At 38.9% G+C, this 26,785-nt stretch overlaps 1 protein-coding gene across 2 annotated transcripts; it reads left to right on the top strand.

The window, feature by feature from the left end:
- Positions 1-250: 250 nt before the first annotated feature.
- On the top strand, positions 251-26,785 carry rasgrf1 (Ras protein specific guanine nucleotide releasing factor 1). Of its 2 annotated transcripts, none has more exons than XM_061721873.1 (27): positions 251-895; positions 6,757-6,863; positions 7,125-7,272; positions 9,111-9,203; positions 9,280-9,533; positions 10,565-10,644; positions 10,776-10,969; positions 12,536-12,645; positions 12,865-12,983; positions 13,418-13,578; positions 13,927-13,990; positions 14,571-14,713; positions 14,846-14,928; positions 15,003-15,251; positions 17,400-17,770; positions 17,872-17,991; positions 18,817-18,984; positions 19,163-19,269; positions 19,565-19,677; positions 20,572-20,632; positions 22,034-22,137; positions 22,234-22,318; positions 22,406-22,603; positions 22,706-22,785; positions 22,883-23,000; positions 23,088-23,156; positions 24,184-26,785. In XM_061721873.1, the coding sequence occupies exons 1-27, from the start codon at positions 620-622 to the stop codon at positions 24,274-24,276; spliced, it is 3,768 nt and encodes a 1,255-aa protein (XP_061577857.1). In that variant the 5' UTR covers positions 251-619; the 3' UTR covers positions 24,277-26,785. The 2 variants fall into 2 exon arrangements, with proteins under 2 accessions (XP_061577857.1, XP_061577856.1); XM_061721872.1 differs by having other exon boundaries at positions 13,927-14,032.

Here is a 26,785-nt window from a genome sequence, read left to right as displayed (position 1 = left end):
TAGGACTTAATTGCACCTGGCAGCTCCGAAATGCAAAAATGATGTATACTGACGAATGAAATGTAGTTAAAGAGAGAAAAAAAAACCATTAAACATTGAAATTTCTCTTTCACATCCCCTCTGGTAGCCTACTTATTATAAGGCTGGAAAGTCAACTTATGCCGCATCTTGTACAGACGCCCCTCTCCAAGGTCCTGAAATCTGCTTTCCCAAGCAGGCGTCATGTGACTTCACTCAGCTGCCGAGCTCAGCACCAGGCGGACTGCTTTCTGGAGATTTCATGTGAGAAACGGACCTCAAACTCATTTCCCCTCATCTTGCGCATGTGACTGTATTTTTGGGCCGCTTCATCCTTTTTTTCCCCCCTACACAATAGAACAACGAAGACATTCAAAGTGCAAGAGAATGACAAAAGATTTTTAGGATGCTGGACTTGTGTTCCTCTTTTTCTACTTAAACGCGGTGAATGCGTCGGGCAGAGTGGACGAGCTTGCTGGACCGCATTTAGAAAGTCACCATCGAGTGGTTTTGTTTTTCTTTTCTTTTTTTTTTTCGTTTTTGACTCCAGAAAGGATGTAACGACCGATCCGCCTCGTGCGGCAGAAGCATCCTCATCAAGATGCAGAAGGGAATACGACTTAATGATGGTCATGTCACCTATCTGGGGCTTTTGGCAAAGAAGGATGGTACAAGACGGGGATGCTTGAGCAAAAAGAGCTCAGACAACACGAAATGGCATACAAAGTGGTTTGCTTTGTTACAAAATATGCTTTTTTATTTTGAAAACGAGTCCAGTTCTCGACCCTCTGGATTATACCTGTTGGAGGGATGCATATGCGACAGGGCGCCTTCACCGAAACCGTCACTGTCAGCGAAGGAGTGTTTGGAAAAGCAGGTAGGGAGAGAGTGTGAGTGCACTCGCACACATACACACACACACTAACACACACACAACGCGCCAGACTCCGCTCATCGTTTTTTAGATTTAATGCTTCAGCACCATCGAGGTGCAACACTAAGTGTAAAATCAGCTCCTGAGCTAAAAATGCCTCTGAACTCCTCCAGCAAATAAAGGGCTGTTCTCACAGCATGCATATGAGATATGGTGACCTCAAATGCAGTGCAGCAAAAGCAGCACAAGGTTTGAGATTGCTGTATTGGGTGTTATGTAATCCATGCATGCTTTGTTGATGAGGTAACAATATGAGCAGCTATAATGGCATTATGCAGACCTGGCAATAATTAATGCTGTGTGTTTTTTCTAGGCTGCACCAAACCTGTTTCCCGTTTATATTTTTGAAGTATGCGTTTTTGTATTTTTTTTTTTTTAACTGGTTTGCAATTGGTGCTTGAAAGACAAATAGATCATTAACCCATCCACATTGATTGCATTCTGCTTGATTTATATTTAGATTTTAACTCTCAGTCATCATATTTCAGATGTTTTAGGGTGGAGAGTTTTAGAGCCTATGCCCCCTCCAACAAATCATAAAAATAAGAAAGAAAAAAAAGTTTGGGCTTTAAGGTTTCCATCTTGCGGACAAGTTGTACAATTACAGTTGAGCCTACTGAAACTGCAGGGGGCCAGTGATCAGTCAGCTACTTTCTAGATGACCTAAATCAAATGATTCACTCTGAGTGCCATGTTTGGAGGATGCATTTGATTTAGAGATGTTGCCTAGATATTCGCTGCTATTAGAGGTTCGTCAATGATGACCCCATCAAAACCTATTGTAGGAGTAAGCTATAAATAGAAAATCCTTTTAGAATTTTAATTAAAAATATTTTTTTAATTAAAAATATGTATATATATATAAAGATATATTTAAATTAAAGATTGACTTCATCCTGATTGATTTCCATTGGCTAGTTGTTTAATCAGAAAACATGTTAACAGGCTTAATGCTGTTACGTGGAATAAGGAGCCATGGAACATAATGGTCCACTGAGAGCTCTGCTCTCTCCCTGCTCTGCAGGTAGAGCTCCAATCCACACGGAAGCCAAGCTCTTCCTGTGAGCAGCTGCCGTTGTGCTGACTAAGCAGAATGCATCACACTCTCACAAATGCTTTAAACACACCCAGAAATAATTTTGCCAAAAAATGTGTACATTTTTGCCAGCAGTTATTTATTTATTTATTTTTGCAATGGCTTTCTTTGAATGCATTAATGTGTTTATGCTTAAAATCGAGATTGATAGCTCTGCTATCTTGAATATTTGACACTGTATTGTACACCACTGAGAGCTTGAGAGCTCTAAGTGTTTTAAAAAAAAACAAACAATTTTCATGTATTCATTTATGTTTATTTATTTGCATACTCTTTGTATACACAAAGGCAATGATAGTCTGAAAATTATAAGCTTGAACCTAAAGTTTCTGTGGCAACCATTATTTGCATGCTTAAACATAATGCAGTGGGGAGCACCAGGACAACAGGGAGGTGAGAGGCAGTTTGTAGTATCTCTCCTAATAATGTGAGCTGAGCTAAATTTGTTCCCTGCGGTACCTTTGAGCGGTCAGAATCCAATTATATAAAACACAGCCTGCTTTAATGACAATACTTCAACCAGTAATCTAAGAAGCTGTCTATATAGTGCACAGTAAATTAAAAGATATAAGTAATATGTGTGAGTACATTAAGACACATTAGCAATTGATTTTAATACAAGATTGAACTGAACTGAAATTAATTGAATTTGAACAGTGATGCTGTTAATGGGAAGACTGACACTAAAATTAAGGATACATATTGCAAATGTTTAAATCTCCATGGAAGACAGTGATGTATAGTTTGCTTGTATATTTCAGAAATGTCCATAAACAATAGAAAATAATAACACAAAGAACATAATAACTAAGCTGTTAGTCAGACAGTTGCAATTACACAAAGAAAGTGAGTTATTTCCAGCTTTCAAACAATCAAACAAAATATGCTTAACCTCCATTGCAAAAATCACACATAATGAGGGCATCAACATGAGGCAATTTATTATTCTGTATCCATCTCAGGAATGTTTCTTTAAGGATGCTTGAAATAGCCATGAAGCTGAAAGCAGACAATGTGCTTAATATTGCTTCATGCCAGGCAGTTACAGTGCTCATAGGGAAATCATGAGGGAAAACTTCAACAGCAAGCTTGTCTCTGTGCCAAATATAGATTTTCTTTGACGGTAGGATGAATACCAAATGAATGTGAAGCTGGAAGAGCAGTAAGCCATGAATAATGACCCGTTGCAGGTTCATAGGTACCTGTTGAACATCTGCAGGACAGTGATTGTTCTCACTCAACACTTTTGGAGTAGACAAGCAAGCATGTGCTTGCTTTTTTTGAAATCGTAATTATTTTGAGTTGACCATAGTTGACCATATCTATCCTTCTACAAAAATGCCTCTGTAAACATGAAAAAAAATCTCCATCGAAATAGATGCATTGTTTCAGTCATGCATGATTAATCAATAATATTAAGTAAATAAAATGCATGCAACAAGATTTTACCTATGTTTGTAGTCGCATTTGTGCATTTTTCTGTGGAGAAAAGTAGATTTGTAAGCATATTCATAGAGCACACAGTTTGAGATGATTTTACTTTGTGTTCCCACATCATTATATTACAGATGGAAATTACATGTATGATAATTCCTGCTCTGAAAGGAGATGAAGAGGATGGATGGATGTATATCATACTTTCTGTTTCACTGTCCAGTTTATTTGTGAGCTTCAGCTATCAATTACTCTTTTAAAGATTAAAATGTGCTGTTAATAGTCCAACAACATAAACTTCTCATTTTGTTTTACATAATCAAATAACTAAATTACCCAATATCTTGTCAGATGTCAAAGTGCTTTACAAATAAACTTGGCTTACCTTGTCCTTTCTGTCCCATTATTCATCTATCCGTTCTCAAATCTGACTGCGGTTCCTCTAAATAAAACCATATAAAATGTATTTTGATTAAGCTCCCGCTCCAGAAGCTACAGTAGTAACATGCTGCTTGTGCACTGCTACTTCAACATTTACAAATAAATACATATTAAAATGCATGAATCAGAAGGACAAAAGGTGCACATTTACTTTCATTGTATAACTATACGATATGTAGCTGCCTATACCTAAGTACTTCAAACTAAGCAGGATTTTTATCTGTAAGACTTTACTTGAGTATTTATACATGGGTTACTTTAGTTCTATTTACTGTTTATGGTTTCACACAATTTTTCCGATGTTTTATGTAACAGATCTAGATTCAGAGTCATGGTGGGGATCTGGAGTCCCATCTTCTGTCTGACAAGAGCCAGGTTTTAAGTCCATCGCAGGTCTTCCAATCTGAGATGGACAGATCACAGAGTCCATCACAGGGCCACACAGAGATAAAAGCAACAAACAATCATGCTTAACCAAGCATGAAGCTCTTGCTGGTACAGACCATTTAGAAGTTTTTTGTCATAAATAGACCCATGTTTGACTCCTGATATACTTCTCCTGCAACAGGAATATTGAATGCATTAGTTCATACAAAAGAGCAGTAGTTTTTCCAAAACAGCCACGATTAGCTCGCTATACATAAGAAAAAGCCCAAAACAGATGTGAGTATTGTTCACATTGACCATAGTTGCTAGGTAACAGGTATAGCAGAGTTATTTACTTGGCCGTGGCTCCAGCCTCCATGTCTTTATGGCATTTCCTCCTGGGAACCAGAAACATCCTAGGATCTAAGCTGGGGGAGGGTTTCCTCAGTGTCCTCCATCAGCTGCAGTGGTGGGCGAGGAGAATGTGGCTTCCCCAGGCTCTGTGTGGTTTTAAATCACCCGCTTAATGTTTGCAGCAACAAGGCAGTGGAACAAACACAAAAGCAAAAGCAGTGAGGAAACCCCAGTCAGGCTGCTATTAGATTTATCTAGAAGATGTCCAACAATAAACCCTCTCCTCTGTCTCTAGGACACATATGGCCATGTGGAAAAGAATACATCCTCAGTACAAACTTGATGAAGACCTGAACAAAAAGTACAGCCTCAGAGTTACAAAAACACATAATATATTGCATGGTTTCTTTGTTTATTTAACTACACTAAGACTAAATAGAGAAGCAGTGTGTAAAATCTAACTGCAACCCACTGGAGCTTGTAGAACCACCTGCACCGGCGATAATTTCAATGAATAGAATTTTGGCCCACTTTTCTGGACAATTTATTTCAGTTCATTGAGGTTTGCCAAAATGTGTTTGCTAAAGCATGTGGTCCCACCCAACCACTTCAGGCTGACGTGAGGCTTTTAAAGCCCTTCAGCATCTTGACTGACTTCTTTATTTTTCCTGTCACTTTCATGTTTGAGATCACTTCCTGGTTGCTGGACCACAGTATAGACAAGGTTTAGTTTATGGACCAATCACACTAGAATACTTTGGTGTACAGAGGAGTTTGTGGTCAAATCAGTGACGATGTACAACATGCAGGTCTTGTGGCAGCTAAACAGCCCTAATACATCATCCATCTACGGCAGGGCTTCTCCTTTGATAGGAGTTGTTTGGTCATTCAGTTGCTGGACATTATGGTCAAACTGCATACTTTAGTTTTGTCTGTCCAAGGGACGCTGTTTCAGAAACTTGTGGGTTCATCAGATGCAACTTTGCATACTGAGCTGAGCTGCCAGATTCATTAATGAGTGAAAACAGGGTTTTCCTTTGAACTTTTAAACTAAAAACAACTTATTCAGTCTTTTCTAACTGAATCCAAGGTAATACATCTGCAGTATTTGTTAAATATAAGGTTGTATGAAGGGATGTGCAATTTCTGCTTTACTTCTTGCATATAATGTTGTACAGTATGTCGTGGGGTTTAACAACTTTGGAGTTGTACAACTTTGTAAAATGTGGTATGTCATTTGGGGGTTGTTACATGTTCTATGTAAAGGACTTGTAGACCTCATTGTCATCTCTCGTTACATGTTCTGCATGTTATGTTTATATCCTCTTCTTAAATGAGTGACCAAGTGATGTAACAAGAATTTTAGCATCAACTGACAATAAAGTGATATTGCATTGTACCGTATTGTATTGTATAGCTCTGTATTGTTATTGCATCGCATCATATCGCATTGTATCCCATCATTATATCGTATCACATCATATCTGTACTGTCATAAACTTTAATATTTAACCTGCTAACTTAGGGGAATAGATTGGACAGTCTATATAGCGCTTGGCTGTTGTCCAACAGCTTTGAGCAATGCCCAGTCAGATCTTGGGGTAAACTAGGACCTCCAATCCTGAGAATATTGGCTCTGTTTTAAATGTTTTCAGCTTGACAATGGTCTCTTATACTTTAGGTTGATGGACTCCACTTTGTTTAAAATGTCTTATAACATTTCTCGGACTGATGGGCAGCAACAATTGCTTCTAAGGTCATTACTGATGTCTATCCTCCTTGGCATTGCATTAACGCATATTAAAATGGTACAGACCAGCAAACTCACTAAACTTATGCTGGCATAGTGGTTGTCCTGCTTGCTTATGATCAATTCAATTCATCTGATTGTTCTGGTCAAACCTTAATTCCTTTGGCAGCAGTAAAGATGTGATGACGATGATGATGATGATGATGATGATGATGATGATGATGATGATGATGATGATGATGATGATGATGATGATGATGATGATGATGATGATGATGATGATGATGATGATCTAGTCAGGTCATGAACTGCCCTGTTGTTTCAACCTGAAACTTATCAACGTTGCCCTCCTCTTTGTTTTAGTATTATTTCACAATCAACTTCACCCATGAAAATCAGAAGTCACTCGAGCTGCGCACAGAAGATGTTAAAGACTCCGATGAATGGGTGGCTGCAATATCACATGCCAGGTAAAGGCACACATCACTGTAATGTGCAGACACAGCAATGAGACACTGAATTTGTCAGTAAGAAATGTTTGATTTGTGTGCTCAGTCTCTCAGCGGTGTTGCTATGGTTTCAAAAGTGGGGTTGAAATATGATGAACACACTTGATGGCTTTAATGTGAGATGAAGCTGCATGTTCTGATGTCAAATGTGTTACTCGTGTACTACTCAAGCCAAAATACAGAGCCATGTGTGTTTTGTGCATGTGCTTTCATGTGTTACAGTTACAGAAACTTGGCTACTGAGCATGAGACTCTCATGCAGAAGTATCTTCATCTGCTTCAGATCGTGGAGACAGAGAAAACAGTTGCTAAGCAACTTCGACAACAGATAGAAGATGGGGAAATAGAGATTGAAAGGCTGAAGTCAGAGGTAAAGCTCTCTCATTTTTTTTCATGCTCAAAACCTTCATGACATGTAATTTTACAAATGTATTTCAGAATGTTTTAACCTCCTTTTGTAGATCTGTGCAGTTTGCCATAAAAAGCAAACCTCTGCCACATACTTTAAATTCTGAGGAAACTGTTAAATGGACTGCTAAAACCCTCTCAGTAAACACACAATACAATGGCTCATGGTTTTTTTCTGATAAAAATGACGCTGAGTCATCCATCCATTTGGTTTCATGGGTCCACTTTCCCAGTTCATTTTGTACACCTGTACCTGTTCCCTGAAATCCTCCAAGAAATGGTGGTATGGGGTCCCATTACCAGCAACAAAAGAAAAGCTTTAGGCTTTAGGCAGCTGCCACCACCAGGAACGGTTTAGAAACAGCTATGGCGTCCACTGCTTCAGTCTCTGCTCTTGTCGTACTATTCTATTGAAATTCTCTCTGTGTCTCTGGTTACGGTGAGTTTAGGCGAATAAAAAAAACAGATTTTTCTTCATAATTCAACAGTGGTATTTAGATGAGTTTATCAATAACATTTAACCAAGAAGGATGCCATTAATGTCTGCGCCGTCATGTTGTCAGAAGCTACTACAAAACGTGTCACAGTAAAGTTCACAGATCACAATTTCTTAACGTTCCTGGACATTGCCGTTCGATTTTTTAAAAGCATTTTTTTGTTGGTTGTTTTTGGTGCAGTATGTTCTATGGCCAGCTTCAAACTAACATAATCTAGATGGATCAAAATCCACTCATTTCAGGGGTGTCAGGGAAAAAAAGAAAAATCTGATGTTGCATTAAAATGATAATAATCAGGCTTTTTAAAGTAACCCAAAACACTGTTTTTCTGTGCATTGCATATCATACACAGTTACTTTATTTTTACTCGGTTCCCCCTCCATTACATAAATAGAAGCGTTTCAAACTGCTGTTTTAGCTCCAAAAACCTATTTCACAATTACGTATCTTGTGTATTTACATAATATATAAAGAGTGTAAAAGGCAGAGAAGCAAGTGTGGCCTGCCAGTAGGAATCTGTATATAGACTACGCATTACTCTGGCTGAAGTGAGTCCGATGATGGTAGTCCTTTTACTTGTTAAAACAACTGCTACCTTTCAGACTCATACAACAATATACAATGATTACAGAATTTTCCACATATAAGCAAATGCAGCTACACACTATATTAGTCAAAGCTTATTTAAATAGACTTCTTGGCACTTCCTCTTGCATTACACTCTCATTCCTTTCCAAAATTGATCCATGTCCCTTCCCCGCCTAAACCTGCCAAGCGCCAAAAATAAAGTGTGTTGATTAGTTTGCCTCATATGTGAAAACTAATGTGAAAGGACAGAAATGGAAGCAAAGGCCATCACAGACAGTTGTGCTCACTTTAGAAGTCCTCACAGAAACAGAAGCAAATGTAAGGCTTATTATCGTGCTTGTATTCCTCCTACAGTATATTGCATTACTTCCATGAAATACAACAACAATTTCTATGGCCTCTGTGGCCTCTGTGGCTACAGAGTAAAATTTATCTCAGATTTTAACAGTTCAAGGCAACGATCTGATTCTTTCACACCATCACACATACAGGACAGTTGGCCAAAGACAGACATATTTCGGTTAAAAAAAATGAATAAACAGTGTTGTGAACTACCAGTGAAGTGAACACAGCTTAGTCAGGCTCCTGCTTGAGTCTTGGCAGTGGTCATAGGTCCTGTCCTGCTGACTCAGTCACTGTTTACATGCCACTACAGCGAGTGAGAGGAAGAGAAATGTGTAAGTGATGATTGGTGTTTCATGTGGTCGCCTGACAGATCTCTGGGCTGCTCAAAGACAACGAGAAGATCCACGCCAGCCCAGCAGCCGCCCCTACTGACGATGACTCAGAAATCAAGAAGATCAAAAAGGTAAGGGGCCTGATCTGCACCCGTTGCTCCGTTTCATATGTTGCGACACGCTGACAGATGGCTCGGTGTGCTGCAGGTCCAGAGCTTTCTGCGAGGCTGGATTTGCAGGAGGAAGTGGAAGACTATCATCCAGGATTACATCCGGTCGCCTCATGCAGAGAGCATGAGGAAGAGGAACCAAGTGGTGTTCAGCATGTTGGATTCAGAGGCAGAGTATGTCGCGCAGCTTCATGTTTTGGTGAACAACTTCCTGAGGCCACTACGCATGGCTGCCAGCTCCAAGAAGCCCCCCATCACCCACGATGATGTCAGCAGCATATTCCTCAACAGGTTGGCTCATTTGGTCCCGCTGAGAACCTGATTCCTCTAGAAGAACATTATCCCTTAAACTCTAACTGTTTGTAAAATGTTAACGTTGCACTCTAGTGCACAATGTTGATGATAAAGGTCTGAGTAGATGCAGTTTAATTTTAGGAGCCAGTTTGACAACAAAGATGCAAAAATCAGCCATGTTGACTATTCGTGTTTAAGGGGACTTATTTTTTCAAGACTGACTATTTTAGTTCTGCTGCACACCTTTGTCTAGTTCAGACTGCATAAAAATCAATTATTTCAATGAAAAGTCATACCTATAATCTGATAACATCAAGTTCTAAACAAAAATCTGGACCATATGTCATGAGTAACTTGTTAAAAACAACTTCTAATGATAAGATCTTTGAGGTGCATTTTATTAAAAATCAGTAGTGATGAGATCATTTTAAGATCTTTTAAAACAGTCCTCGATTTAACACAATTACTATGTATAATCCATGTATCAAAATAAGCTTTCCTAAATGCAGCAGAAAGATGAAACATGTTATTGGACATTTCTGAGGAGAAGAAATTTATAAAAAAGACCACGCTGATAAATTGAACCCTACTAGACGTATTTTTATCATTGTCAATAACTCAATCCCAGGCATGACCTCTTGTTATAAGACCCGGCCTGAATCATTACTGAATATGGGCTTAGAGCTGCAAACTGAAAAGTGTAGACAGATGAATAATAAAGACACTCGTATTTAAGTACAGAAATACAGATAATTCACTGATGTTTAAACAAAATGCCTCTCTTCATTTTCATGTAGCTAAAATCTTCGCTAAAATTAGCTAAAATTAGCTGTTAAATGATAATAAAAAGATGGGACCCTACATGTACTTGCTTTCAAATATATGCCAAATATGCCAAAAAAAAAATCAAACTTTTTGTTTTTATTTGATCTTTTTTTTATTTATTTAATCTCTGAAATTACAAGATTTAAGAAGATTGACGAAAATCGTTTTCACTAATTATCTTAAAATATGTTTCTCAATTTCAGTGAAACTATCATGTTCCTACATCAGATATTCTACCAGGGTCTGAAGGCCAGGATTGCCAGTTGGCCAACTTTAGTGCTGGGTAAGAGTCCTTTTTGGTCCGGTTTTTGTTCCACTGTCATGTTTATGTTTTGTTTTTGTTTTGTTTTTTCACGTGAAAAACATATAAAGCTGATGAATTACATCGTGGATGAAGTATTGATTTCTCTACAGCTGACCTCTTTGACATCTTACTACCCATGCTGAACATCTACCAAGAGTTTGTGAGGAACCACCAATACAGCCTGCAGATCCTGGCTCACTGCAAGCAGAACCGGGACTTTGATAAGATACTGAAGCAGTATGAGGCCAAGCCTGACTGTGAGGAGAGGACTCTAGAGACCTTCCTCACCTACCCCATGTTCCAGGTTAGCTCCTTCATCAACCTGATTTAAGACAGCTTTTGCTGCAGCGGTCATTCCCAGCTTTGGCTGTCGGCTACGCAGCCTTCCGGTTTGTTATTGGATTTTCAAAGATGAACAAGTTGTTCAATGTCTATAATTTAAATAAAAACAATAGTTCCATCAGGGTAAGTTAAAGCAGCAACTTTATCATAATTATATTTTTTATTTATTTAGATGTTTCGCATGTTATCAGTTGAACACAGAAAGGGGCAAACAAGAAAGAATGGGATACATTTCCCAAAGTCAAGAAGCAGTTCCAGTGTAGGACAGTTGGACCCTCGCGAGACTGCAGAATAAAGGATCGATCGGGTCTTGCTCCAAACTATGACTTCGTGGCCAGACTCGTCAGCATCCCGTAATTACATGTAATTACTGCCTATGACTATGGGCGTGTTTAAGAAAGTTTAAGAAAGTCACTGGAGACAATAAAAAGCAAATGCTTTAAAAAAAAGTGTGAAAAAGTGTTTCTGCATCCATACTTTGTCTTTATGAGTTACTCAGCATAAACTGATTGGATGCAGGGGCGTCAATTGGGTATGGCAAGGTATGGCAGCCGCCACACCTTGGCTTCAAGGGAAAATGTACATGTTTGTTTTTTAAATACATTTATGGAATTACTCTGTCTATTTGTATTGATTATTCTATTACTTAATACATATAGAATAACTACAAATGCAAATCAGAACAACATGATCGATTTCACTAGGTATTATACACTGCAAAAACTCAAAATCTTAACAAGAATATTTGTTCTATTTCTAGTTAAAATGGCAAATTTTTAGTCAAATCTCATTACATTTAAGACAAGACTCAAAAACAACCTTTTTCACCTGTTTCAAGTAGATTTTCACTTAAAATAAGTGGAAAAATCTGCCAGTGGAACAAGATTTTTTTGCTTGTAATGAGAAGATAAATTTTGTCCCACTGGCAGATTTTTCTACTTATTTCAAGTGAAAACTTACTTGAAACAGGTGAAAATGGTCAAATAACAAGTTATTTTTCTGGTGATTACTCTTGTTTTAAGTGTAATGAGATTTTTTGACTAAAAATGAGACATTTTAACTAGAAATAAGACAAATATTCCTGGTAAGATTTTGAGTTTTTGCAGTGAGCGAGACTGCATTTGAAAAAGTTCCAATTTTCTTGACCACACAGATTAGCTACATAGACTTCTGTGATGAGTATTTGCTGGACGTGTTGATTGATACTCTAGTTAAGTTCTGTGACTCGTAACCTTGCCATACCTTAGCTTCCACTGAATTGACGCCACTGATTGGATGAGATTTAATTTACAGCACAAAATAAATTTCACAACACAATAAAATATGAAAATGAGATGGAACGTGATCTACGTTTTTAACAATAGCTCTGTTGTAATAAGGCACACAGTTTCATGTAGTCCACCTTGTCTGAGCTTCGGCTGTTGTTGTTATTCATTTTCAGTTGAATATTTAACAATGAGTTTGGATTGGGGTTGTATGCCTCACTTTGATGGCCCTGTTTGTGTTTGTGTACATTGTGTTTAATTAGATTCCCCGCTACATCCTTACTCTCCACGAGCTTCTGGCCCACACGCCTCATGAACATATCGAGAGGAACAGCCTGGACTATGCCAAATCTAAGCTGGAGGAGCTTTCCAGGTATTCATCCCACGCAAAACCCACCTGGTATCTTAAATAATCATGACATCACTTTCCATGAAATGAAATCAAGGATATCAGACACAAAGTGAAGCACGGGAAACGTTAGTTTCTGTCGTTGTATATACCCATCCCGCTCATTCATGTGAATCGAGATACAGCTACACAGGCCGAAATAAAAGGCCAAAATTTAAATTTCTGATTTTTGTTTTTTCTTAGAATAATGCACGACGAGGTGAGCGAGACCGAGAACATCAGGAAGAACTTAGCCATAGAGCGCATGATCATCGAGGGCTGTGAAGTCCTCCTCGACACCAGCCAGACGTTTGTGAGACAAGGTAACTCTTACCCCCAAGTGTTGAGCTGTGCATCACAACAGACGGGAATCTGCCGTCCCGCCGCATCGCCTGTCTGACAGCCTGATTTCACGGGCGGTAAATGGGGTTCTGTTCGCTGCTTTCTGGGGAGGAGCATGCATTACTCACAAGAATATTCAAATGTACAGTAATTAGACTGTTCAGGGGCAAACTGGGGATGAATCTGGAACTGTAAATGTCAGATGTTGCCAAAAGGCCTTGATGGGTGAGGAGGGAGTGAACAGGGATGGTAGCTCATTTAATCTCTACCATTTCACATGCCTGTACAAACACCACATATGTTTATTTTGTTTCTCTGCTGTTTTAATTTTCCACTTGTGCTTGCCTCTTTTTCATTTGAATATACTTCGCTTCCTCACTCTATTTGCACACAGTCATTTACTTCTTATTTACAGGGTCTCTGATCCAGGTGCCAATGAGCGAGAAAGGCAAGATCACCCGAGGGCGACTGGGCTCTCTTTCTCTAAAGAAGGAGGGAGAGAGGCAGTGCTTTCTCTTCTCCAAGCATTTAATCATCTGCACCAGGGGTTCCGGAGGAAAGCTTCATCTCACCAAGGTGGGCCTGCAGAGCTGAGTTGGTTAAGGAGCTGCCCGCCTTACAGTACCTTGAATATCGGAGCTGAAATGAACACATCAATTAAAGAAGACAAAAGAGTTAGAGAGAGGCAGTAACAACTGGAAGTAAATGTGTGCTTGTGTTTAGAAGTCACAATTGAGAATGTTTGCCTTTGCAAAGAACAGACTTTATTGTAATCTTAAACACTGATCAGACTTTTTCAGACAGATACTTTCACTATGAGTTAGGTGATGAACTTTATCACGCAAGTACATTGACTATCATGCAAGAATGTATTATAGTGAACTAGAAAAGGCTGTTGTGAAGTATGCTGCATGTTGTTTCCAGAACGGTGTCGTCTCGCTCATAGACTGCACTCTCATGGAGGACCCTGAGGGGACGGATGATGAGTGTGAGAATTTAATTCATATTCTGGCTTGCAGCAAAATGCATTGTATGCACCATGTATAATGTTTGATTAGTACAGTGTTTTTTCATTTATGTATCTAAAATGTGTTAGTATCTGAAACACATGAAAGTTGCTTCCCCACAGGCATTCAGTGGCATCAAAATAAAATAATAGCCAAAGGAGCACCAACAAGTTCCTTTTCAGTTCATGTCCTACCTAATTTTTCACAAACATTGGCCTTTAAAAGCTAACAGATAGCATTGAAAAGCCAGGCTTCACATTAGAAGATTAAAAGATTAATTTATTTCTAACTGAAGTTTATATATATATATATATATATATATATATATATATATATATATATATATATATATATATATATATATATATATATATATATATATATATATATATATATATATATATATATATATATATATATATATATATACATATATATATATATATATTAAATTAAATTATATATTATAATATATAATTTAATGCAATGTCATCCCCTAAAAAAATGTCTGTCATGTCTTGGCTGTATATCTTCTGAAGCCTGTTTGTGCTCACCTCAAAGCTAAATCAGACAAGACTGGCCAGGACATGGAGCACCTGGACTTCAAGATTGTTGTGGAGCCAAAAGACAGCCAGTCGTTCACAGTCATCCTGGTGGCTTCCTCCAGGCAGGAGAAGTCTGCATGGACCAGTGACATCAGCCAGGCATGTCAACACACATAAGAATCTCCAGCAGTCAGACGAGATCTGAGGATGTCGGCCGAAAGCCTTCACATTGCAGTACTCACTAACGTATCCTCTGTCTTATCTGTTTACTTCACCCTCTGTGTCCTGCAGTGCATAGATAATATCCGCTGCAATGGCCTGATGATGAACGCCTTTGAAGACAATTCCAAAGTCACAGTGCCACAGATGATCAAGTAAGTTATGTTTTATCCACGTGTCATGCTGAGTAGCCTCCCCTGGTTTATAAGCTTTGTCTATTTGTTAACAGGTCAGATTCAAGTCTGTACTGCGATGATGTTGATATCCGCTTCAGTAAGATGATGAACTCCTGCAAGGTGCTGCAGATCCGTTATGCAAGTGTTGAGCGCCTGCTGGAAAGGCTGACTGATCTCCGTTTCCTTTCAATCGACTTCCTCAACACTTTCCTGCACTCTTATCGTGTGTTCACCACTGCTAATGTGGTGCTTGATAAACTCATCACAATCTACAAAAAGCCCATCAGCGCCATCCCCGCTCGGTGAGTCGAAATATATTTGGACAGACTTTAAACTTATAATGTAGCTGACAGTGGACAAGAAAAACACAGCACATCAGACTGATTTATAAGAATGTGAACCTTTGTCATACTTTTTGTCTTTAAAGCTTAACTGCAACCACATAAATTATCTAAAATCTATTTTTAAACAGATAAAAAGTTATGAGAACAGAATAATGTGTGACGGCCCTGGGGTTTCATCCTCTGCCTTCTATCACGTAAGAAAAAACAACATTATGTCCCACAGTTTTTCTCTGCAGGAAAGAAAATGTTTTGTTTTGTGGAACATATCTCATTAGTTACTATGGCTGTTACTATTCCTGTATTCATATTTACCAGAAGCTTTCTTCAGTCAAACCCACTAAACTGCAACTTCCCTCACTTGTGGGGTCCCTAAGGGGTCCTTACTTGGTCTGTTTCACTCCATATGCATCTATTGGGATCATTGTTTTTAGTAAATAGTATTTCATATCACTGTTATGCAGATGATACTCATATTTATCAGCCCCTAAAATGCAGCAGCACAACATTAAGGCCTATTGGGTTAATTTACTGAAATTAACTCCATGGCCTGCATTTTCCTCAATCTAAATGAGGATAAAACAGAGGTTGTGCTAAATTTGTTACCATCCTCAGAGAGGTGTTTTTTGTGTAGTTGTTAGAACCAGTTTTTTCAGCTCTTGGATTATTTCGGAAGTCACACCATTTCTCTCTTTTTCCAATTTTAAGAAGGTAATCCATGCATTTGTTTCATCTCTGCTCTGATGTGAGTCCATCCTTGATCTCTTTCTATCACATCATACCTGCCACAGCTTCTCTCCATTGGCTCCCTGTTTATTTTAGAATTGATTTTAAGATTATTTTGTGGTTTTTAAAACTTCACATGGGTTAGTTCCTCTCTGATCTTCTCGAAGTGCATTAGTATGTTCGTTTTTCATGAACGTTTTCAATAACTGCAGTTTTAGAGTGTGAAAAATCGTGAAAAGTTTAAGAAATTTGAAAAGGTGTTTGGAGTTTAAGTATACTGTAAAACTGTCAGAAGAAGAAGAAGAAGAAGAAGATAAACCTTTATTCCTCCATCCATCAGAAGAAGAAAAACCTTCATTTTTCCCACAGATAGATAGATAGATAGATAGATAGATAGATAGATAGATAGATAGATAGATAGATAGATAGATAGATAGATAGATAGATAGATAGATAGATAGATAGATAGATAGATAGATAGATAGATAGATAGATAGATAGATAGATAGATAGATAGATAGATAGATAGATAGATAGATAGATAGATAGATAGATAGATAGATAGATAGATAGATAGATAGATAGATAGATAGATAGATAGATAGATAGATAGATAGATAGATAGATAGATAGATAGATAGATAGTTAATCTGTATTTATCAGTAAATTGGTTTATGTAACTCACTTGTATAAATCTGATCAGGACTTATAATGCAGAGGCCACAACAATCCTAAGCGTTATTGTGCATGCATGTGTGCAAATTATTGCGAGTTAGGTCCAATCCTTATTTTGCCGAGCGATTCAGCTGTGATCTGACACTCTATGGCAACCAACCTCAGTGCTGCAGGACCCCACCCTCCTTTCCCTCTTCTTTCTCCTTGTCTGCGAAAGATCCATAGTGTGAAATATTGACGGTGTGTTGCATGGGGACCGAACATGCGGCATCGCACGCCTAGGGTAAGGACCCAACTGCGGAGTTCAGCTCAGGATGAGCTCTCTGCGTCCACACCCTGCAGTATGCTCTTGCGTGGTGCTTTTCATGTCACTGTGAGACACCTACACTTGGCTGCTTGTGTCAGCAGTCGCCATGCGCACTATCACTCGCCGAGCTATTTATGGGAACCCATGAGGTCGGCAGGAGGGTGGCTGGAAGTGGGAGAGGTTTACTGAAACGCTGCAGTCTGTATCCTGCTCTAAAACATTGGGACGTGGTTGCAAAATGACTTTTCCTTGCTGGGTTTACTTGCTTTGCATTCATTATTCAGCAGGCGTTATTTTTGTCTGCTGTGCTCTTTCTTAATGCATTAAGTGTACTTTCCAAATGTCAGAGAAACACAATCCTTTGCCCTGCCATCAAATGTATATATCCACTCTCGATGCAGGTCCCTGGAGTTATTCTTTGCCAGCAGTCAGAACAGTAAATTCCTTTATGGAGAGACTCCCAGCTCCCCCAGGGTGAACAGAAAGTTCTCCTCCCCTCCACCTCTTGCTATTGCCAAGAACTCATCCCCCAATCGCCGCCGCAAGCTTTCCCTCAATATCCCCATCATCACTGGGGGCAAAGCCCTTGACCTGGCTGCCCTCAGCTGCTCCTCAAATGGCTATGCAAGCATGTATTCGTCCATGTCCCCATTCAGCAAGACCACCTTGGACATCAACAAACTGTACGTGTCTAGCCCGATCACGAGCAAAATCTCTGACGAGGGAGAGGATAAGAAGGACAAAGCAGAGGACACGTCAGTGTGCAAACAAGGTGGGTCAGCTGCAGGCTTTCCACACAAACACTTCCAAGTTAGAACTGTTGTAATCACCTCTTGAATGACCTCACGGCTTTACGTTTCCCCCGAGATACAGATCTCTCTGTTCGAGAAGAAAGCGACAATGACCAAAACCAGAGCGACGATGGAGACCAAGAGGCGTCTCCCACCAAGTCTCCAACCACACCAAAAAGCGTCAAAGGCAAAAACTCCTCAGGTACAATGTGTCCCAAACTCGTAGAGTTATATAATCACTAAGGCCACCAAATAGAGTTTTATCAAGCACTCCACAGTATTTTATTGATTTTTGAGTTTGCAATGGGGTGTATTTTACTTTAAATAGGTGGTAAACTATTTGTTTGCCTGCTTACTTGGCCGAAGGTTGCTATCGCCAATGTGTTATCCTAAAATGAAACAACAACAAATAAAAGAAACAATGAAACCTAAGCAGCATCATTTTGTATTATAGAAATAATTATGTAGGGAATGCCAAACCTTAGCTTTGGTTGGTGTTAGGGAAACTTGTGTCATAGCAACTACATCAAGAGCCTGTTTTCCCTGCTGCCCCCAGTAATGAGGCTGTTTTACTGGAGCCAAGATTTTCTTGGCCTTCTAAATCTTTCAACAAAAACTGCACAATAGGTTTTAAAAGCACAGCCTGTTCAGGAAGAGACTGTGTTCAGAACGATGTGAAAATGTGCAGCAAGGAGATAAATTAATATCTGCTGATGATCTGTCTGTGTTCCCAAGATTCAAAAATAGTAGAGCGCAGAGAATCTGTTGATTCCTCTGTTATGCTGATATTTGGTGGCTATATTTAGCCGCAACCATCTTGAATATCAAAGCCTCTTGCAGAGAAGAGTCTGGAGGGCAACTGTTGTGTTGGCTTTTAGTGCTCTCTAGTGGAGGTTTGTGCAAGATTAAGTAACCCATCCTGCAGTATATGTATGTTTTACAATATGTTATACATGCATTAAATAGTAACACATCACTTGTTATGCTCATTTGGCTTAATTTTTTTTTAAATTGTGCTTTCCTGTAGAGTTTTCCCTGTTTTCATATAACAACGGCACAGTCATGTCCTCGTGCCGAGAGCTTGACAGCAACCGCAGCGCTCTGTCTGCAGCCTCCGCCTTTGCCATCGCCACAGCTGGAGCCAACGAGGGCACACCTACCAAGGAAAAATATCGACGGATGTCCCTTAGCACAGGTACGCTCACCTGTCCATTATTTCATCGGAACTAAAGTAGTAAGCAGAACTAAATATTTCTATTCATTTATCATGACAGTGGTGCCAGGAATTGCAAACTGTTGGCAGTTTTTTTTTTCAATTTGCATCTTCAGAAGGCTGTTTTTGTTCATTTCAAGTCATGTGACCTTTTTATCAGGTTTTCCAACAGATCAAAGAAATGGAGACAAAGAGTTTGTGATCAGACGAGCTGCAACCAACAGAGTCTTAAATGTGTTGAGACACTGGGTGTCCAAACACTCTCCGGTAAGCACACAGTTCAGGGCTCATTTAGATGTACCGGATGTTAGATGCACTGCTATGAACACTGTTAACTTTTCCTGTAAACAACACAGAGACAACTTCTTAGGGGCAACATTTGGAAGATATTTTCTAACACTCAAATAGATTTTTAAAGGATATAAGCTAAAGATACTGTAATAACGCTAAGGGAACACAACTAATATTGGTGAAGAGATTGTTGTATAGGCGACTTGTGACCAACATCTTTGAGACTTTTGCCGTCTTAATTAAGTAAACTGTGTTTTATGTGCTTCTCCAGGACTTTGAGAGTAACAATGAACTTAAAACGAAAGTCATTGTCTTCCTTGAGGAAGTGATGCATGACCCTGAGCTTCTGACCCAGGAGAGGAAGGCTGCAGCCAACATCATCAGGTACTGTTGTGTGCCATCTGGGAGTAGGCCATGTTTTACTGAGATTTGTAGTTACATGAAGTACCCAAGCAGGAATTAGACCTTCTACTTGAATTTGATGCAGATCTGTAAGTGTAGATCTTCACATGGTAGCCCTGATGTGCAAAACAGAACAAATAAAACGTAATGAAACGTGACAATGTTTCAAGGTAAGTAAATGTAACACATGTTATCATGATTAGAATATACAATTAAAAAACTGTTTATTTTTCTTATAAATTGTTTAATCTGGAATTTTTTGGCATGTTTTATTAATTCTTTTGTATTATTTGCTTGGAAACTGTATTTTATGCTAACGTTTTTGTTCTTGCATTTTCTTAATAGTCAGTTTCAGCTATTGCATAAGAATATGTAGATGATTAACTGCTTTATTTGAATTTTAAAATTCAATCAAGGCATTTTATTTACATTAAGGACATTTTTTAAATTACTGTATATTATTGTTTTGAGAGAAAAGTAAATATAAATTGACTATTTTCTTCCCGGATGTCTGAAAATCAACATCAACCATATCGAGCTCATATTGGTTGACCTTTAGTTTACATCAAAGGGCTACTTTAATTTTATGACACATTGTATTTATCATATCACAATGTCTCGGATGTTTCTTGTTGGATATTTTCCTCGGAAATTTTCATTAAAAGTCATTTTGGTCAAATTTTTTTTGCATGGAACAAGTACATCCCCTCTAATCAATATACTCTCTCTCTTCCATTCTACAATGGAACAAACTAAGTATTTGCACACATTTGTGACACACCATTACTTTAACCATATTGTATCTCGTTTAGAAGTAAAGAGGTGTTGGTTGTTAAAACTAAACTACTGCTGTTGATTGGTCTTTCTGTCTGTCAGGACTTTAACTCAAGAAGATCACGGTGACAACCAGATCGCCATAGAAGATGTGACACAACTGGTGAGTGAAGTCAGGAGCCGCTGTTTGTCGCCCTCCTTCCTCACCGATCCTGACACAGGAGGCACTCTGTAGCTTACTCATTAGGGAGCTCTGAGTTCATGCATGATAGAGAAAACTATCTTAAGGGAAGTGCATAGTGGGTATTTTTTGTCTTTCTTTTTTCACAAAAGTCAATGCCTTAAGAAAATGTAGTTATTTTATATTTTACAGTCTTAATAAACAGAGACCCCTTGCACACTGTTTATGTCCACAGAAATACTGCCTTCTAGGAGAATTCATACGACATCAAGTTGGGACCATTTGAGGTGAAAACATGCAAACCTCGAAAATTTGCTAAAGAGAAAACCCAACATATAAAAATATATCTCGAATCATAATTCAGATCTATATTTGAGACATAGTCCCCGCACTCAGGGACTTGGTGTCATTATACTTTGCAGTTGCATTCATCCACAATTTCATTTTCTTTAAATGGTCCTAATATGCTATTCATGAACTCTTAAGATAATTTTCTTTTGAAACACAAAGCTCAAATGTTGTTTCCTGACTTTCCATGTTGCATCACGAGTTCTATTTGCAACTTTACAATACTGTAGTGGATGTAGATACAGTCAAAAGTTTTAGAGCTCACCAATTTTTGCTTTTTAACATTTTTTTATTGGAATTAAAGCTGCTCAAGTTCAATTCAAGCTTCAATGGGTACAACATTACATTCTGAACCATTACTTGTTAAAAAAAAAGGTAAGTTTACACAAAAGTGAATAAATAATATAAATGTCCAAAGTGAACACCCCTGTGTGACATCCTCTGTCAACCATGGAGGAAGAGCCGTGATGTCCGTGCGAGGTCCGAGGCTGTTTTGCTGAATCCAGGATCAGTGAATTGTACAAAGTTAGCGGTCCCCTGAACCAAAATGACTACCAAGGCATGCTGAAGCCTGGGGCATACTAAAACTTTTGACCAGTAGGGTCGTGTGTCCACCTCCGTACTCAACACTAAGACATCACACTGTTAAATCAGTGCTCTATATGTATTAAAAATGAAACATCTATAAGAATTCTTGAACCATTTGCCATCATCAGACTAAGTCTGAGGGTTCCAGTGAAACGCAGCTGGGCTTAGTTCCGTTCTTGACGACATTCAACTTCTCATCCTCCTCAGTTTTTCCTGTCGGGGTGAAGTGCAGAGCACTGATGGGATTGTCTAAGGGACAGAAATTACACAGTGAGGTTACCAGTCTGGAAAGAGAAAACAAATGTTTTAGAGAGCGACATTAGACTGGAAAAACATCTCTGAATAGAGACCCAGGCCGGCGTCTGTCCGGTCCTGTATTTTTCCCACTTGAACGTCATGAGATTAGGGTTTGAAAATGACTCTAACAAAAAGAACCACATGTTACAGGTTGGAGGCGGGAAGGCCGATTCCTTTGAGAACCACTCTGCGATGGAAATTGCGGAGCAGCTCACTTTGCTGGATCACCTGGTCTTCAAGGTCATCCCATATGAGTGAGTGTCGTCACACCTCCGCTGAAAGGAACTGCGCTAAAGGAGAGTGCGCAGATCAAATTATTTTTCAGTGCTTCTCTGTCTTGATTTCTTTAGGGAATTCTTTGGTCAGGGCTGGATGAAGAACGACAAAAATGAGAAGACACCGTACATCATGACAACAACAAAGCACTTCAATGATGTAAATAACACAAGTCAACTCATTGTATTTACTTTCTAACATAATTCAATCTTACCTACTTGGATTTGTTTTTCTTGTTTCTGTAAGATGAGCAACTTGATTGCCACAGAGATCCTGCGGTGTGAAGACATGGTCACTCGGGTGGCAGTCCTGGAGAAGTGGGTGGCTGTGGCCGACATCTGTCGCTGCTTGCACAACTACAATGCAGTGCTAGAGATCACCTCCTCTCTCAACCGCAGCTCCGTTTTCCGCCTCAAGAAAACCTGGCTCAAGGTTTCCAAGCAGGTACCCATCCCTCCGCATTTCATATCGTAAATATCGCTTCTTCTCCAAGTGCGTAATATGGTCATAAGATGTGCTCATGATAACTATCTTTTTTATTTGTAGACAAAAGCTTTGATTGACAAGCTCCAAAAGCTGGTGTCATCAGAGGGGAGGTTCAAAAACCTGAGGGAGGCTTTGAAGAAGTGAGTTCAGTTCAAGGGCACACCTCACAACTTAAGCAACGTACTTTAGTAAACATACAAATGGGTGATGAGTGTTTATTGTTGCCCCTCCCCTCAGCTGTGACCCCCCCTGTGTGCCCTACTTGGGGATGTACCTCACTGATCTGGCTTTCATTGAGGAGGGAACACCAAACTACACAGAAGACAACTTGGTTAACTTCTCCAAGATGAGGATGGTGAGATGTCTGTTGGTTACTTGTGTGGGAAAACTGCATGTCGGATTCAGAAGGTAACCTCCTGTTTATCCTTTTATCCCCCCTCAGATTTCTCACATCATCAGAGAGATCAGGCAGTTCCAACAAACAGCATATAAGATTGAGTTGCAACCAAAGGTAAATGATTGAAGCATGATGCTGGGACTGAAGACCAGCAGTACTGGCTCATGACCCAGAAAAATAAATAGATGCAAAGTCAGAGTGCTCTTTATGTTTCACAGGTATCTACAGGTGGTCTGAGCTCATGATACTGAAGGACATGTTTGGTTTAAGGACATGCGACATGGTGGCATTGTTGTTAGCATTGTCGTGACCTTTTATAGTTGCTCGTCCTGACCACAGTTGGACCAAAGAAATGTGAAAAAGTTTTTAAAAAAATATATATTTTCATATATTACTTTTATTTGTGAAATTTGAAGGAGTTTTCCTAGTCATGCCTCTTAAAGTTGTTAAAATGAAAAGGGATGGGTAAAATGTCTTGTTATCGTATCAGCTCTAATGTTAAAACTGCCAGAAGAGGGAGTGAATAATGTAGAATATCTCATTACAATGCCATCCATGCTGTTTGAGCTCTGCTACAGCCTCATTTTGTTTTGGTGTGACCCAGAAGTGTCAACGTGATTGGCAGGTTGAAAAAAGAGTGTTTAGGAAAACACTTTTATTTCTTTTTTTTTTGACTACTCAACCATGTCCTTGAAGTTAATGTATTGGAAATAAGAAAAATGGGGGAAAGCATATGAGCAACTTTGACAAGGGGCCAAATTATGAGGGTTAAATGACAGACTTTAAGCACCCTCAGATCCTGTAGGGTGTTATTGTTATGGCGTTATTACTGCCCAGCAAATGGGATCAAAGGGCGTCAAGGACATAGGTTCGAAAACGCCACTGTGCTTGGAGAGCAAATGCTGGTCGATGATGTCACATCCCCCAGAGGTCAACTTTAAAGCTGGTTATGATGAAAAGATGTCAAAAACACAGCATGCAACTAAAGCTTGCTGCTCCTGAAGCCCATAGTCACATAGTCACATCCTCAAAAGTAATATTTGGCTGTCAAGAGTTGTTTGCTTTTTTTTTTAAATGTAAAATATTATGAAGAATTTAATGAAAATCCCTTAATCATTTGCTTTAATTTGACATGTTACAGGTAGCCCAGTATCTTCTGGACAAGAGCTTTGTTCTGGATGAAGAAAGCATGTATGAAGCATCACTCACAATTGAGCCTAAAGTGCCCAACTGATGGGAAAGGTGGTCCTCCACACTCTTTTTCCCCTGAAAATATCCCTCACAAGATAACATACCCATTGACATTTGTATATCTGTACATGTTTAAGATATTTGCTCTTCTGTACAGTAGATGTTTAAGGTTGTTTGATGATGAAGCATTTTACTGTTTTTTTATTGTTGCCATGACAACATCTGCAGAAAGGAATAATAGAGGTCACTCTAGTTGCATGCAACTGTGTCCTATTAGTGACCAATGACATTATTTTAAATGATGTAATACTGTCTAATTTGCACTTTCTGAGCACTTGTGCTGCTGTTCTCTTGGCTTGAGTTATATTGATCGTTTGAATTCTCTGCAACCAATGTAGCATTGTATAAATTATCTGCATAAAATCAGGTAAAAGAGCACAGACTAAGTAGGCCAGCTGTATTTTAAAAGAGGGAACAATGATCATTGGGAATGACAGCGAGGTGTCTCTGCGTTTCCCAAACCAAATGAAAAGGGATGCGTTCTTTCATTTCTGATCACCCAACTGTTTTACACCAGTTTTACTTTTTTATTATGACAATAATGTTTACTGTGAAGTAGCCAAAATGGGAAAGAATGCAAAGCATCATATCGATTTGTGTTTTTATTGGCTTGTGTTGTTCTAAAGCTGTCCACCTGCTCCACCTCTGCGCCACTGATGGAGATGGAGGTGTCAATCTTTGTCCCTTTTCTTGTAAAATAATAAATGAGCTCTCCGGGTTTGATGACACTGGGAAAGGTTTTGTTGAGCACCACACTGCATGATTTGTTAATTTTGCTCTCAAAACGAAATAACTTCCTAATCCAAAATAAGATAGTGTCAGCGATATATGTTCGGGTATGCAGCGATGCAGCCTGGCCAGCCAGGCCCATTCTCTCTCGTGAAATGGGTCCCCTCCCATTCACAGCTGTGTCCAACGGCACAGAATGCACCAAAGTAATCACAACAGGGAAGGACGGGCTTTGATGCCTCTCCAGTCACATTCATAGGCAGCTTGTTCTGTGTCCCTTGGTGCCGGTACCTGGAAATCAAAGCCGAATCCAGAGGAACCAGGCTAAGTCTTTGTACCGAAGAGGAGATGGAACAGGGTGGCTGGCTGGGCGGAGGGAACAGGAGAGGAGTTATCATTTTGGCTCGGAGGGCTCCAGTAGTGTTAAGCACCAATGTGACATGCCTGAAGTGTGTTTGTGAGAGTCCAATAATGTGGTACTTAATTGATTTAAATCTAAAAAAAAAAGGCACATTAAATGAAATATGAAAGCCTTTTTAGCTTTTGTTCCTTTTCTTTCTCTGTTTTTACATCAACCAATAACTGAGCTACTGCCCAGTTAGGATGCTAAACCTGTGACCTGAGGTAAAGCTTTTCATTCACCTAAACGTGACAAATCTTGAAGTGTATTTGAAATGAATATTATTAATTGTATTGCCTGTTGACACATGAGGTGCCTAAAATTCCCGTATACAATTATTTTCAAATCATAAAACCAGCGGACAATTTACAGTGAAAAAGAAGCATTGATTCTTACAAACAGGTATGATTTAAGGTGCCAGATCCACCATCTGAATTATTTGTTCCACTTTGAGTACACCGCCACAATGAAATGAGTTTCACTGAGCTTGAATTTCTTGTTTGTTTGTTTTTTAACTCATAAAAAAAAATTACAAGATGCGGTTTTGAGTATTGTACCTTCAGGTTTGGGTTCTGGAAAATAAAAGGTTGTTGCTCTTCTGTAATTAAACGACAATCTGTCCTTTTTGCTGTTCCAGTGATCGTGGAACGTGACTGTATATCATTCTGTTATATGCATTGCTGTTTAAAACTACGATAAAATGTATGTGAATGCCCTCTGCCTGCAGCATTCAAACACTATTTTTGTAGTAGTATCAGAGAGAGTGACCCGCTCTTTATATGAACATGGGAGCATATTTTGTACTTTGTTGTCACTTCACTTCACTGAGATGTGCTGTGCAATTTGTACATGCAACATGGCATATTTCTCAGCGTGAAACAGTGTAATCCTTTCAAAAACAAGTTGTATCTCAAGCTTAACACAAAATGCTACAACAGTGTGGTCTTGACACCATGATTTAGACGTAGGACGCAACTTCAAAGTGTTTTGCATTTATACTGTAATCCTGTCTATAATCATTTCTGTTAGCAGGAATATAGTTATGTAGTGCTTATTCTGTGAATATTTGTATGTATTTTTACTATGTATGTACAGTACACTTTTGAAGCTCATGTGGTAGGCATGCAACACCTTCACAGACAGACTAATTCTACTTATACTGTATACACTTATACATGCACTCTTATAAGGTATTTAAACAAATAAACATTTTGCTGTTAGCAATACCCAGTGGTATGAAAATTATCTTTCAACCCTCATGTTTCCACAGCTTAACAAGTATTCCCAGTTTTGTAATAATAATTCAAAAAGCAAGAGAAGAGCAAAGACATGAAGATGAAAATAAGTCTACAAAAATATGTTT

Source organism: Cololabis saira, chromosome 5 (genome assembly GCF_033807715.1).
Source record: "Cololabis saira isolate AMF1-May2022 chromosome 5, fColSai1.1, whole genome shotgun sequence".
NCBI lineage: Eukaryota > Metazoa > Chordata > Actinopteri > Beloniformes > Belonidae > Cololabis > Cololabis saira.
This window is presented reverse-complemented; position numbering and strand designations above follow the sequence as displayed.

Excerpts from the sequence above, each read along its gene's own strand:
- rasgrf1 (XM_061721872.1), top strand. The coding sequence starts at position 620 with ATGCAGAAGGGAATACGACTTAATGATGGTCATGTCACCTATCTGGGG. Across the intron at positions 896-6,756 it reads AGGAGTGTTTGGAAAAGCAG|TATTATTTCACAATCAACTT; the intron begins GTAGGGAGAGAG and ends TCTTTGTTTTAG. Across the intron at positions 10,645-10,775 it reads TTGGCCAACTTTAGTGCTGG|CTGACCTCTTTGACATCTTA; the intron begins GTAAGAGTCCTT and ends ATTTCTCTACAG.